The sequence below is a fragment of the Ciconia boyciana genome, chromosome 13 (genome assembly GCF_034638445.1).
Source record: "Ciconia boyciana chromosome 13, ASM3463844v1, whole genome shotgun sequence".
Taxonomy (NCBI): domain Eukaryota; kingdom Metazoa; phylum Chordata; class Aves; order Ciconiiformes; family Ciconiidae; genus Ciconia; species Ciconia boyciana.
In genome coordinates, this window is record NC_132946.1 from 19573509 (window position 1) to 19588311 (window position 14803).

General features: G+C 44.8%; 2 protein-coding genes across 6 annotated transcripts in view; one reads left to right on the top strand and one right to left on the bottom strand.

Moving 5' to 3' along the window:
- The window catches only part of IFT140 (intraflagellar transport 140), a 91904-nt gene extending 79289 nt beyond the window's left edge, over positions 1 to 12615 (bottom strand). For 3 of the 5 annotated variants that reach the window (XM_072877793.1, XM_072877794.1, XM_072877790.1), the window contains exons 1-3: positions 8871 to 9194; positions 3872 to 4047; positions 2409 to 2630 (exon numbers count right to left, since the gene is read on the bottom strand). In XM_072877793.1, coding sequence (XP_072733894.1) covers positions 2409 to 2630; positions 3872 to 4018 — 369 coding nt within the window. In that variant the 5' untranslated portion in view covers positions 4019 to 4047; positions 8871 to 9194. Of the gene's footprint in view, positions 1 to 2408; positions 2631 to 3871; positions 4048 to 8870; positions 9195 to 11103; positions 11233 to 11331; positions 11580 to 12355 lie in introns of those variants that run through there. The other 2 variants (XM_072877791.1, XM_072877792.1) reach the window with 2 other exon arrangements.
- Positions 12616 to 14116: 1501 nt separating this feature from the next.
- The window catches only part of CRAMP1 (cramped chromatin regulator homolog 1), a 53030-nt gene continuing 52343 nt past the window's right edge, over positions 14117 to 14803 (top strand). Inside the window, exon 1 of the mRNA XM_072877850.1 lies at positions 14117 to 14547. The gene's annotated coding sequence lies outside the window, so the exon portion shown is untranslated. The remainder of the gene's footprint in view (positions 14548 to 14803) is intronic.

Sequence of the window (14803 nt, forward strand, 5' to 3'; positions counted from 1 at the left end):
ACACCTGCACCATTTATAACCCGGAGGAAAAGCCTGCAGCTTTATAAAGCTGCTGACCTTCCTTCTGTCCCGTTCTAGATATCCCATCCTGCATCCAGATAACCTAGTTGCAAACTCAGTTCTGAGTTTGGAACACATGAGATCTGAAATAAAAAAAGCTCACTACCTCTTCTAAGTGTGACTGGTTATAGAAAGGATGCAGAACTGGTCTCTTTTCAAAAGGTCAAAGGACATTGGACAAAAGGCAAAGGACAAAGGACATTGGCCTTATAGATAAGATTGACTCTTAAGGTATCCTGTATCTTCCCAATCATTCTTAACAACCCAAAGCTTTAGCTTCTTGTTATAAAGGCTGTTTGCCTCATAAATAGCCTTTCATTATAGAAAGCACCTAGATCCTTAGGATTCTTTTGTGTGATTGAAACCTGGAAGTCACCCATGTTACTTGTTACTTAAAACACAACTTAAGAGCTTCTGATTTTCACAGCATCCTATTCCAGCTTTAAGAAGTTATTTTCAAAGAATTTTCTTGCAGCTCAAGATTTATGATGACTGAATGTTCCCAGATGAGCACTCTCAGTTATGAAGTCCCAGTGAAGATCAAACAGAAACCAGATCAGGGCCCAAATATGTATCTTCTTTCTAAGGGTATTCCTCTACTATGAGCCGAGTATGACCCTGGCAGCACTCACCTAATGAAAGTTACCTGACTATAAACCTTCATGGGAAACATTTTAAAAATAAACTTAAAAGCTGTTAGAAAATATGTAGGAAATGAAACATACCTATGCTGCACATCAGATCATGGTACAATGACACTGAATGTGCAACACAAGGGATGAGTGGGCCCACTCAGTGCAGTACTGGGCAGAGACACCATCTTGGAGCTAGCCACAGGAGGCTGAACCAGCTGCATGCACAGCCTAACAAGCCTGGGCTCTTAGCAAGGCTGATTAGCTCAAGCTGGCCACTACACACACAGCTGCAGGTTTTTAAGGACCCACATTTCATTGACCAGGGAGTACCTTGAACTGTGCTCAGCTGTGTGTTTCAATGTCTGCAGAGAGTAACACAGCTATTTTGCAATAATTAACTTTTCTGAGTTCAAATGTGCTGCTGTTCCACCTATTGAGGTTGGTCTTTCCAACTACTGCAATTGAAACTACATGAAACTGAAGACCATTCATGTCAACACATGCATAGGCTTTGTTTTGTCACGTTAAGGTATTTCCTTGAAACCACTGCTTATTCTACTTTGATTAATACTCTCATCAGAGGAGCAGTTAGGATGAGTCTATAAAATTGTTAAATTTGCCTATTAGAACAGCTGTATCTGTTTTAAGATGACTTCATTACTGTGATCTGACACCAAATAAATCAATTTGAAAAAAGTTTGTTCATAAACATAGGGTTAACGTAAGCTGTGGCTACATTAATGTATTATCTCCATATAAATAAGGCCTCAGTTACACTGTGCATCACCTTCTGTTGCCTGGGCAGCATTTTCTCTTTTCTAATAAAGAAGAGGATAAATTAATTTTTGACTCAATTTTGTATTTCTGCATTTCTGTCAAATGCAGCAACAGAATTTTACAAACAATGATTTAAAATTGTATATTCCTCTGACTCATATAGGTAAGAATTCTCAAAGAGCAGAACTTAAATTCTTGGACAAGCTCAAGTTTATATCAGGGAAAATATAGAAAAGCCCACCCCCCTTTTTTTTTTCCATTTGCTGACTCAAGAACTGGCAAAACCAGGATCTTCTATGAATACTTAATCCTGAATACTAAATATTCAATAGCTAGTTTCTCATTTGACTATATAAAAGGGCAACCAACCTCATCAAGAAATAAAGACTGTCACATTTAAAGTATTTCCACAACATATTTTCCATACAGTCAGTTTGACTCATTTTTAGAGTATTAATAAAAACAGAACAAAAGAGACTAGCATGGGTTTTTTTACTTAAGTGAGCATTGCTGTGCACTCACTATGGATGAATATGTTGTAGCTGAAATTTGTTTCTCGACATCTGGGCTTTATTCCTGAGTCTGCCACAAAATTCGTGCATAGACAGGAACAAATCATTCAAATTGCCTATGCCTCAATTATCCCATCCATTAAATAGCCTTAAACCCTAATCTACTGCTCAGCACATAATGAGATTAGATACACTTTTATTTAAAGATAAATTGATAAAACAGCAACAAGTACTGTAGAAAAAGTTAACACACTGAGATTTGATTTTACTCCCTAACAGTTTTAATCTGTACCTAAAGCGAGGAAATTTATCTCCCCCACAACTATCCCTTCCCCTACCAATCCATTCCATAATGGCTTCCCATCACAGGGCTTGCAACACTGTGTTCCACATCAAACACACACTTGGTATTTCAGCTACTCACCCTATCACCAGACACAAGGCAGGTACCATTTGTACTCCAGTTTAGGACTGTAATTTTGGCGTTATGATTTGGTGGTACAGCATGGTGCTCCTTGTCTTGTTTGTTAAGTATCACAACTTCTCCCGTCTCCCAGCCTGCTGCAAGAATTGGTCTGGAAGGGTGCCAGGAAAGTGATGTGACCTGAAAGCTCCTCTCAACATGTGCATCAGACACATGTTCTCCCTGCAAATGGAAATAAAGTGCAAGCTCAGTACAATGGAAACTCAGTACACAGATGCAGCTAAACTTTCAGATTCGCTTCCCAGTCAACAAGATATTTTTCTATGATAAAGGACTGGCATGTAACAGAGATATGCAAGAGATATGAAGTGGCTACAGAAATTCTCTTTACAACTATTTCACACGCATAAAAACGTACTACAACATGCAGTACATCCACACAAAAATTGCTAATAAAAACACAGCAGTGTTAAGTGACTGCCTCACGCTGCTTTTCCAGGCTATTCTTCCCTCACAGTATACATGAGAAGCTCTCACTAAATATCAAGCTTTTACTCCTGTATGAAGGATAAGGCGGCCTCGAGCGCATTTCAAGGTAAAAAAACCACAACTTTTGAAAAAGCAGCATGTCACTGAGGACACAGAATAAACTAAGGCTTAAACAGCTCTTAAAGGCAGACACTCCTTTACGCATGGTTTGCAATTATATTTCAGGCAAATCATTTAACCTCTCTATGTATTTATTTTTCCATTTGTAAAATTTGGATTACAATTTTTCATGATGCACTTTGGAAAGTATACATTTTATAGGCTACTCATTAACAGACTTAAATGTTTCCAGTACGTCTGCTGCTAGATAGCTTGTAGTACCATTTCCCTACATAGCACACTTTTTTCCTGAAAATTATGCAAACCCAAGTCCTACGCAAGCCTCTTGTGTAAAGTTTAGAGTATGCAAAGGAAGTATCTGTCTACAGGCAGAAACCGTACTAGGAAACATCCTACTCAAATGGAACAAGCTGAGTCTAGCAAATCAGCTCAGTCTCAAGGTGGAGGCATGGGGTTTTTTATTTACATTTCTTAGTACATTTTATTCACTTAGAGTTTTAAAAAAAAAAAAAGGCAGCAGCATGTGTTCATTTTACTTCTACGCCTGAAATTCTCATACTATGAGAAGTAAAAAGCAAATTGGTAACCATCACAAATAAGACTGAAAGGCTGTAAATATTAAATTTCAATTGAAAGAGCAATTTTACTTATGAAGACCTTTTTATAAAATACATGTAATCAGTAACTGATGAATCTCACATGCCCTAGATAGCATGGGACAGGGACAGTAATTAAAATCCAGAGAGAGGAATTCAAGGAGCGTAAGTAAGGCTGCATATATATACATAGAAAAAATGAAGTTTCAAACCAGCAAAATGGTATCAAGCCCAAAAGCAAAGTTGCTGATTATTCACCTGTTCCAGGTAGATATCCACACAGCCCCCAGATGCTGTGCTGATGGAACCAACTGCCAGGAGTGGATGAAGTAGGTGCCATGCAATATGAGAAGGGGAGGCAACTGAATCGGGAGCTTCTGTTCGATGATCCACATACACAGCCATAATAACAGAAGCTGTCACAGACTGCAAACCTGTACAAGGAAAACAAGCATTTCTAACAGGTATGCTTAAGTATATCATATATATACACTATATATATATGCTATATTATATCTAATATATATACACATTATATATACAATAACAAGTATGGTTAAAAATGGGGAAAAAATAAAGCTACAGCATCATCTTGTTAATACGCACTACACAGACATGAAAAAGGTCACAGTGGTATTTTTAAAAAATACAGAGGAATACTGAGCCTTGTAGTCTGTAGATTCATAGTGCACATAGGGTAGTACCAATCTCTCACCAGTGGCTTGTGCTGGCTTATTTCAGAGGACTCTGAAATAACTCAGAATTTACCAGAAAGCTACTTCCAGTACTTCATCTCCAAAGATGTCAAATAATGCACAGAGTGATTTTGTGTTTTAGAGTCTCATATCTGGGCTTTCAAAGTAAGTTTTAGCAGTTGTCACCACTTTGGAGCCTGTGCTGTTGAAATTATGCAAGATTAGTTTAACTCATACTATCTGTTATCTACATTTGCATGAAAATACTCAATAAGTGCTGATGTTCCATGGAAAAGAACCTGAAAGCAATGCTCTTTTCAGAGTTGTGTGTTAGAAATGGAGGAAGTCACTAATAATCTTTAATATATATATACAGAGATGGTCTTTGGGATTTGTGTTGTGTGATCTTAGTGGCTTGGTTTCAAAAGAAAAACAGCTGGAGAAAAACACCTCAAGAGTTATTAGCAAATAATGTCAAGACCTGGTGAAAAAAACAAATAATAATTAAAAAAAACACAAAAACAACTGTGAAAGGTTTAAAAGACTCTCTTCACATTTCAGGGGAAGGGACTTTTTCTTCTGTGCAGCTAAACCATGAGTTAAGAACCTGCAGGCACACATATGCATGGCAGTTAGATTTGCCTGAGTCACCAAATGGACACCAATGCAGGATGTAAAATGGACATAAACAGACTCTTGTTTTAAAGTCTCTTTACGTCAAATATTCTGTCAGTGCTTAAAATAAATATTTTGCTTTAAGAAGGCTGTCTTCCCCCCCACCCCCCCAAAAAAAAAGAAAAATTAAATCAGATTAGCACCTTTGATTAGACAGGTTAGAAAGGTGGGTAACACTTTTAAATAAGTTGGTAGTTCTGTATCTTGCCTCTGGTATTACGAAGAACAACATGAACTACCAGACATCAAAACAGAAACAAGTATAGTTAGCCTAATCACAAACAATTTGATTTCCAACGAGATCCGTTCACCTTTACTTTCGCACTCGTTCAAAATCCTCTGCGTTCCCATAGCACTGTGTAGGTCTAGTTTTATTGCCACACAAAAAAACCCCAACAAACCATTCAAATAAAAATTGGAGTAGTTTTCATCTTTATTTCATGCTTTAATAGTTTTCTTAAATCTCCAATTCTGTTCCAAAATACTGTACCCATTCTACCACTTTTGTTCTTATTTCATCTGTTTCATTTTACTCTAACAGGGGAAGAATTTAGTCCATATTTGAATATAAGCTTTATATGGGCTCAAACTTTGAACTAACAGAGAAATTAACTTCAAATTAAAATAAAAATTTGAGATGCCTAAATGAAAAAAAAACACATTTGATGTGAAATAATGGTTTTATCACACAAAACCACACAGCTGTAATGCCTTTTGTAGAGCCACCTTTTTCTGCTGTTAAGTGTTCCTTGCATCTGTAGTCATATTTACTTATATAATAAGTACATATTTACTTATTATCATATCTACTTATTATTATTCAGTTACTTCAGTCCCCTTCAGAGAGGGAAGAAAATAAGTTCGTCAAGCTTACAAACTGCATCTCTTAATCAACTTACTAATGTGTACATCAAGCCACGCTGTCTGCTTTGCTACAGGTGACTGTCAGCTTGTTCCAATTAGGATAGCTATAGCTAACTATCCCTTTTGGCATTAATAGGCAGCAAAAACAATTTTTCAATCAATACTGTATATATTTAAAGAGGCAAACTACCACTTACTAAAACAAGTTTCAGTCATATTGTCAAGTAAATTATGGACAATCCCTAATATAAAATACTTTTCAGAATCTCCATAACTATACAAAATTGTGCAGGAGACTGTTATATGCAAATAAATTTCTTATATAAGTGGATTACTCAGTGTTGTAAAAAAAAAAAAATCACTAAACCAACATTCATTTGCTTTTTGTAATCTTGGGAATTCATGTTTACTGTTGCTTCAACCTCATGTACTTACACTCTGTAGCTTTGACAGATACGTCTTTAAAAAAGCCTTCAAAGAAAAAAAAAAAATGAAAACTGAGTAGCACTACCTCTACAAATGATTCTGGCACTGCACCTTCTATTTTTTTTTTTCAAGGTCTAAAAGACAAGAATTTCTGAAAAAGTTAACCACTCTGAGGACTGGAATACAACATGACCAAGTCCAGATATCTGATCTCAATAATCAGATTAGATACACCTGATGGACACTTTTGAAACAACCCACAAGCACTTCATAAAATCCATGAGTTCACAGAATCACAGAATGGTTTGGGTTGCAAGGGACCTTTAAAGATCACCTACTTCCAACCCTCCCTGTGTGCGCAGGGACATCTTTCACTAGATCAGGTTGATCAAAGCCCCATCCAACCTGACCGTGAAAACGTCCTACAATATGGCACCCAAAACCTCTTTGGGCAACCTGTTCCAGTATCTCACCACCCTCATCGTAAAACTTTTCTTCCTTATGTCCAAATTAAACCTACCCTCTTACAGTTTAAAACCGTTACACCTTGTCCTATCAGTACAGGCCCTGGTAAGAAGTCTCTCTCCATCTTTCTTATAACCCCCCTTTAAGTACTGAAAGGCTGCAATAAGGTCCCCCAGAGCTTTCTCTTCTCCAGGCTAACAACCCCAACTCTCTCAACCTTTCTTCAGGGAAGAGGTTCTTCCAGCCCTTGGATCATTTTCATGGCCCTCCTCTGGACCCGCTCCAACAGGTCCTTGTCTTTCCTGTGCTGAGGACCCCAGACATGGACGCAGTACTGCAGGGGGGTCTCACCAGAGCAGAGCAGAGGGGAGCATCACCTCCCTTGATCTGCTGGCCATGCTTCTTGTGACACAGCCCAGGATATGGTTGGCTTTCTGGGCTGTGAGCGCACATCGTCATCTCATGTCCAGTTTTTCATCCACCAGTATCCCAAATTCCTTCTCCACAGGGTTGCTCTCAATCCATTCATCACCCAGTCTGTACTGATACTGGGGGTTGCCCCAACCCAGGTGCAGGACCTTGCACTTGGCCTTGTTGAACTTCACAAGGTTCACACAGGCAAACATCAGAGATTACATTAATGTCTGCCCAGAGAAAAGTTAAGAGAAGTTCAAGGTCATTCTCTACCCCTGTTCTTAACTGGCCGAACACAAGCCAGGTCTAGTCCAGAGATCATGCACTCATACTAACATGGCCCTGTGCTCAGGATATCAGGTCCTTTGGGGAAATCAAGCCTTATTTCAGGGTTTATCAGCTCATAGGTCATATACCACCAATACAGGGACCAATGCAGATTGATAACTGGCCATCATCTCAGAGCATGGTCAAAGGACTCTGTTCGTCTGCACCCACCAACATAGACATGCATAAGATTTCACAAGGAGTCAGTAATTTTATGAGTAGGGGAAGATTATCCTTTGATATGGGGTGATTTCCCTCCAGACAAACCTCTAAATTCATTACTTACAAATTGACAGGGTATTAAATATTACAAAACAAATAGACTTTATTTGTTTGGTTTGAATTTTCTGGGATTTATGTAGGTAACCTCGAGATTCCTATTGTTACAAATAACAGCAGTGAGCCAGAATACATGCACATATCTCAAAAAGCAATCATCTACGTTCAGGAAAAAAAAAAAATTAAATTATGCTATTCTGTCTTCGGTGACAATTCTTAAAAAGTTGCCTGTATGCTCTGTATGACAACATTGTCAGCACATTTAGCATCTAAGGGAGGCTGATTACAATTAGGTTTGCTATTCTAGTGGCACTGCTACCAGCCACAAGCTTACCAGAAAACCCATCACAATGCATATTCATAACATGAGTTTTCTGTATGCATTGCCGTGAGGTTTCCCTGACAAGACTTGACAACTACCTATGCAAAAACATAGGTTTTTTTCTTATAATCCCTACCTATAAGAAATGCTAGCTTTTTTAAATTTTAAAATGTTTCAAATAGCTAGCTCCAGAAAAAAATTAGAATACAAAATCGAGTTATGCTACAAAAAGATGGCTAACGACTAAATGCTATTTCCTCTAATGAGTAAAACAGAAAGAGTAAACAGTAAAAATCTGATTAAATCCTGAACCCTCCCTGAGGGAGATGGAATGAGAAAACACGCACAGGGACAAGCCCAGCATGCTTCTCGAGCAATTCTTGTGCCCGTGGGACAACGCTTCACGTGGGCCGAAACCTGCGTGGGTCACCTCGGCCGAGCTGTAACCGCCAGTCACCAGCACAAAACAACAACGGGCTCCGTGAACCCGCCACAGCCCGCGCGGAGCGACTGCTCCCAGCTCGGCCGCGGTAAACACGGGGGTCCTGCCCGCCGCGTTCGCCCTCCGTGGCCGCGCCGGCAGACCCGGCCGCTCCCGCCGCCCGCCCGAGCTCGGGGAGCCCGCAGGCAGCGGCCCGGCCGCCCCGGAGCCTCAGGCTGACCGCGACCGACCCCGCTCCCGCAGACCGGGCCCAGACCGACCGAAAAGAAGCCGGCCAAGCCGCCAAGGGCTCCCGGCGCCTTCGCTGGGACCGACGCCAGCGGGCCAGCGCCCCCGGCCCTCTCTTACCTGCCAGCAGCCCCGGAGCGCGGTCCCGGCGGCGGCCCCGGCCCTGAAGGCCGCACTCGCTCCGAGATGCTTTGCGTTACCCCTGACAACGGGGAGAGCCCAGCACGGAAACTCCCGACCCGGAGCCGAAGAGTCACGGAAATAACCGAAGCGGTCCGCTGGCATACCGGAGATAGACGGAAAGTGCCGAGCGCAGCGGGAGCCGGGCGCGCTCGGCCGTAGTGCCCCGCAGTCCTCCGCCAGCGGGCCGGGGCGGGGACCGGCACCGAGCGTTCTGCCGGGAGCGGGGCAGCGCGGCCTGAACTCCTGCCGAAGCGGGCAGCAACTGCTCCGGGCTGGCTCTCCTTCGCCCCGCGAACGGCGCCTGGGAGCGGTGGTCGGAGTGGCCGGAAGCGCCGCTGCTCTGCGCGGGGCCGGGGGACCGGCCGGGCACCAGCCTCCCCAGCCATCACCCCAAGCACGTTACCGAAGGAGGGCTGCCCCTTCCTCGGACTGCGCGGCGGGTCCAGCGCCCCGTCCCACCCTCCTGCCTCTGGGCAGGGAAACCAGCCAACACCTCCGGGCGCGGAACCACCTCCACACCTGGACACCCACCGTCGGGGCTCCAGCTGGTGAGACCCCAAATCACAACAGGCAGCCTTCAAGCATCAGCAGCTGCCTTCAGGATTTTGTGAATTAACCCGTGAGGAACTTTTTCTAACACAGATGAGGGACTGTGCAGCTCCCCAACTTCCTGGGAATCAAGATCCAATCACAAACTCCTCAGGTTGCTGAACATGCATTAAATGCTCACTGCAACAGAACCTGATCCAACTTAAACTTAGTGAAATATAAATGTGTGTCATAACCATATGTGATTATACAGCCCAGAGCTCATGAGCTCTTTCAGAGCTTTTGTGGGAAAAGTGATTTGGTAACTTTTTAAGATAGTGGCCAAGTTTTTCTAATAAAATCTAAGTGAAGATAGCCCCACAAAGCCTTCCTGCCACTGCCCTCACACACCACCCTTCCTCTCCTCCAGCACCCCCAGGTGCAGCAGGTATGGTCCTGGTCAGGGACAGCCCAGCTCCATCTCCAGTCCTCATCAGTGCTGGGCCTACATTCAGCCTTAACAGCCAGGTTTACCCAACACATTCAAAAGAGACAATTCAAGACCCAATCCTTGTACCACTGTCAACTCCACAATCATTTGTAATTCCTCTTAGAAGTCCCAACACTTCCACAAACAGATGAAAACAAGCCACACCTCTAGTACAGCTGTGACCAACAGTTTTTGCATGCACTAACTTTTGTTGACTCTGGCCACATGTAATGTTGTGTATTTTATGTGGTGTTTCACACTGTTCCCCTTTTCCAAGTATACAGAAACTACTAGGACTCTTCTAACAAAAAAAAAAGTCAGTTTTGTTAGCAAGTAGGAAAAAGTAGTAGGTGGGAGGCAGACTGCATTAAAACATGCTGTCTCTTCCAGAGCTTGAAGATAGACTTTAGGTAGGGAGGCAAAACCCTGGCTTCAGACCTTCTTGCTACAGGCTCAGCAATCCCCTCTAGAACAAATTGTTTTCTGAGCAGCAGAACTGAAAAGTCCTGTTTCCCATAGCTTTTTATCTCATGCTTTAATTATCTTCTCCTTTACAAGGCATGAGCTCTAAACAAAGTCATTTACAGCATCTCTTCTTGGTGGATTCTTGGACATGTAGTAACATCATTAGCTCACTCAGGTGCCACTCCCAAAGTAGAGTTAGTAATTCATGTCTTGGCTCTGCCCAGCTGACTATTTTCACTGTTTGTGCACATAGTATTTTTGAGATCATCAGACCTGAAGTTGAGTATTTGAGCAGACCACATGTGCAGATGGCTAGTTTTCTCAACCAGGTTAATGAGGAAACTATTGCAACTACATAGTACAATCAAGTCAAATACAGGGCCAGTAGGAACCTCAAGCAATCGTCTAGTCTATCATCCCTTTCTGGGCTGGAATAAAAATCATCTAAAAAAACCCCAGTGACTGTCTCCGCTCAAGTGACCATTTTCACAGCTTTCCTAATTGCCTGGTTCAATGTTACACAAAATTTTGCTCAATAGCTAAACTACATATCCCTACTTGTGCAGGCTTAGCTGTAAATTAAAGTTCCCTGCCCTCCAATATTCAACAGTGAAGCTCTGCTGTAAAGGATTTATACCCTAAATAGACAAATGAACAGGGCATCCTCAGATCCTAAGATCTTCCCACCTGAGTACTGCACTCAAAAGATGCCTAACAGCTCCAAGTCCCTAGAAGTCCCAGGACAGACAAAGAACAAGCTTCAGCAGTGTAGTCGCACACAGTGCGTTTCCTCCCTTCCTCTAAGGGCTTCAGATGCTGAGAAAAAAAAATAAGTTACATGATTAGGTGCTTCCTATTTAGTAAGCCATAAAGGATTAAAAATAGAAGTCTGACCTTCAGTTTAAATCCTCTTACCTGAATGGGAAAGAACTGCTTTAGTAACACAAAGATCATCCGTTATCATTTGCCAGATTAAAAAACTTCAGAGCCTTTTAAGAACAAATGAGTTATGAATGAAATGTAGTAGCTTCTAAGTAACCTAAAAGGAAAATACAGGACAACATCCACTATATTGGTGGCTTTTACATCTAAAATCTTTGGAAAAGTATTTTCATGCTATAATTAGTGTAATGATCATGCACATTAGATGCAAAATTAAGAACACCTCAACATAAAACAGAAGTATTAACTTTGTTCTTCTGCTGGACAGTTCTGCATTGCTTGCTCTGTTTCTATTAAGCATGCAATTTGTTATTCGTACCTTAAAACACACAGGATGTGCAACAAATCCAAGTTAATGTTCTTGCCTAGTCTAGAAAACCATGGCAACAAACAGTGAAAGATTATTTGCATTTTGTATCTGTGCAGGTCTACCAAAGGACCCTCCTTTGGTAGGATCATGGACCCTCCCTACTATTAAAAAAGAATGAATGAAAGTTCAAGTGTCTTTTGACATCTCAACCTACCCCCTGCCTCTCAGCTCTTGTCCAACTCCTTTTTATTCAGTCTTTCTTTCACAAACATTTACACACATGAGCAATTTCACACCTTAACAGGCCACTTGAGGCAATGGGGCTATTCAAGCATATAAAGTTATTTACATACAGAGAGAATGGCAACCTTCAACTCTGAGCTCCTTGGGGAGCTGAACATACCTTCATGTCTCTTTGCAAAGCACCATGGAAATATATGGCACTGTAGATGCAGAATGCATCATTTCCTGCCAGTATTGTTAAATTTGGTTGTGGTTGAACCAAGTGGCGAAAATAAGCCATATGATCTTGTGCTACATTATAACAAAACTACAAAATACTGTCTACAAAAAGGAACTAATTAAGATGTAGCTTTAAATGCAAAGCTCTACAGTGGAGACGACCATTAAGCAATTTTGCTTTTTTGTTTACCAATTGCATTTATAGCAATACACTTGGTTACTCACAGCTATGCTTTATACAGAGGCCAAGGCATGTTCAAGTTTAGCTCACCATCATAAGAAAATTACTTGCAACACTCTCCATGGGAGCCCAATCTTCCAGAATTTAGATGCCATCATGAAAATTGTTAAGACATTGATTTCTAAGCTACAGCTTATGAAGATTTTCCTCAGAAGAAGAGGACTAAGGCATCCTTTCCTGCTATGATACCCACAAAGTTTCAAAGAGGATTACCTAATGTTCTTTCCACAAAGAATTTATCAAGGAAAAAAAATATCTCACACAGTACCAGTTGTAAGATTTTTGGAAATCATTCTTCCTAGCAGTTACCATGAAGTCACCACACAAAAGTATCAGAGAGCAGTCACTGGAAAACAGGCCAAAACATTAGGTTAACAAGTGAAATTCAACCCGCTTTAATTCAGCACATCACTGAATAAAGCTTCTTAATCCTGGAGACAATTTATTTGAAAAAAGAAAATCTCACTTAAGGGTACCTACACAATTGCAAACTCTGGAAGAAGACTACAGAAAGTTGCGAAGACACTAGGCCTTCCCAGGCAGTTTCACATTTGTAATTTCATGTATGTTAGTGGTAACCTTTATGAACAATAAATAACTTATTAGCATATTTAATTAGTAAGAAGCATGCTGTCGAGCAAGCTGCTAGGACAGCGAAAGCCTCAGCACCACTCTGGGCCTGAGGACCCCGCTCAGCTCAGAGCTTCTCAGAAGCACGGCCGCCATGTTAGGCAGCCTGGCCTTCCACCAGCTGCGGCAGGCAGGTCCCTGGCGCTCAGCCCCGCTCCCTGGCATTGTCTTTCTCCTTTAAGAACTACTAATGCCAATACGAAATTAGCAAGTGGAAGGTTCTCTAGTGGACACCAAGGAGCCACTAAGCCCACGCTGTGGAGGGATGCTCGGTACCAAACCCACAGCACAGCAAAGTGCCTCCCCAGTGGACGCCCCAGCACCGTCCCCCCCGGTTCGGAGGTACGGCCCAGGAAGGCACAAGTAGCTCCGAGCAGAGAGCGGCCCCAGGGCTCCCCCTCACGCTCCGACGGGCGTAAGCGAGCGGGAGCACCGGGCACTGCCACCGCAATGCGGCTTAGCCGGGCAGCGAGCCCCCGCACCGCGAACCAGACCTCGCCTGTGCCAGCGGACCCCTCCGGGCGAGCGGGTACCGCCACGGCGGAGCCCCACACCGCCTTTACCGCCTAGCTAAGACCCGAGCACCGCGGGCGAGCCCGGCGGAGCCAGGGTTCGAAGCGAACGAAACAAAGCAGCAACCACATAAGGCAGCGCCTGCCCCGAGAGCGCCCCGAAGCCCGCGCCAGCGGAGCAGCACCGAGAGCAGCTCCCAGCCTCCCTCCCGCCCCGTCCGGACGGCGGAACGCTTCCCGGCAGCAATAAATAACACGTCGCATGCAAATCACCAGCTTTCTGACCAATGGAATCCTGGAGCACGTCCACGGACTCCGGCTATAGGGCCCTCAATTGGTTTTTCTTTTAGCCAATCAACAGTCAGCTCTCGGGATTCGTCTCGCCATCTGACGGACGCCAGTGTCCGCCTCTTCCTCTGCGTTAAGCTTTCGTCACCCGCCCCGCGCCGCGCTTTGTTCGGCTTGCGTTCGGGCCCCGGCCCCGCCTCCCGCCTCGCGCCCGCTTGCCGCGAGCCAATGGGACGCCTTGTTTGGGGTCCCGGGGCGGGGAGTGCCGGCGCGCTCAGCTGGGCCCGCGCGCCGCGTCCTGCTCCGCCCCCTCGGCCCGGCGCAGGGTGACGAGGAAGCGGAACCGCTGCGGCCAGGACCCCATCGCGGCCCGCTCTGCGGCCGAGCGCGGGGCTGGAGCCCACGGCGGAGCGCAGCCGAGCCCGGGGCGCCAGGGAGCCGCGGCTCCGGCCGGGGGCGTTGAGGCCCGACGGGGAGCCGGCGGTGCTGGGACCGCGGCCGCGGTTGCGGAGGAGCCCGGGGAAGAGAGGTCGCCTCCCCGGCCGGGAGCGGGGCTGCCGCCGCCAGCAAAGCTGGGAGGGCCGCTGGGGTCCGCGGTGGTCGTAGGGCGCGCCGGCCTCCTCCCGAGCTGGCGGGTCTGGGGCGCAGCTTGGGGGTGCCGAGGGCTGCGGGTGCCGGAAGACCCGAGGCAGCCGCCGGCGGGAGAGCTGGAGCGCGGAGGCTGCGCAGCGGCATTGATGCGGCAGGTGAGACTCGGGACGGGGGATGGCGGAGGGGCTGCTGTGGCGGGGGGAGAAGCGGCGCCTTGGGCCGTCGCAGGGCGTGCGTGTCCCTGGAGGGCCGGCCCAGCCCGCCCCACCCCGGCCCAGCTCTCCTGTCCGTGCCGTCGATCAACGGGGCGCGGCGGCGCGGGGGTCTGCGAGGAGCTCCGCCGCACGAAAAGCATCTCCTCTGAGGGGAGCCGGGCTTTTGTAGGAGGGAGGGTGAAGGGACGGCGACTAA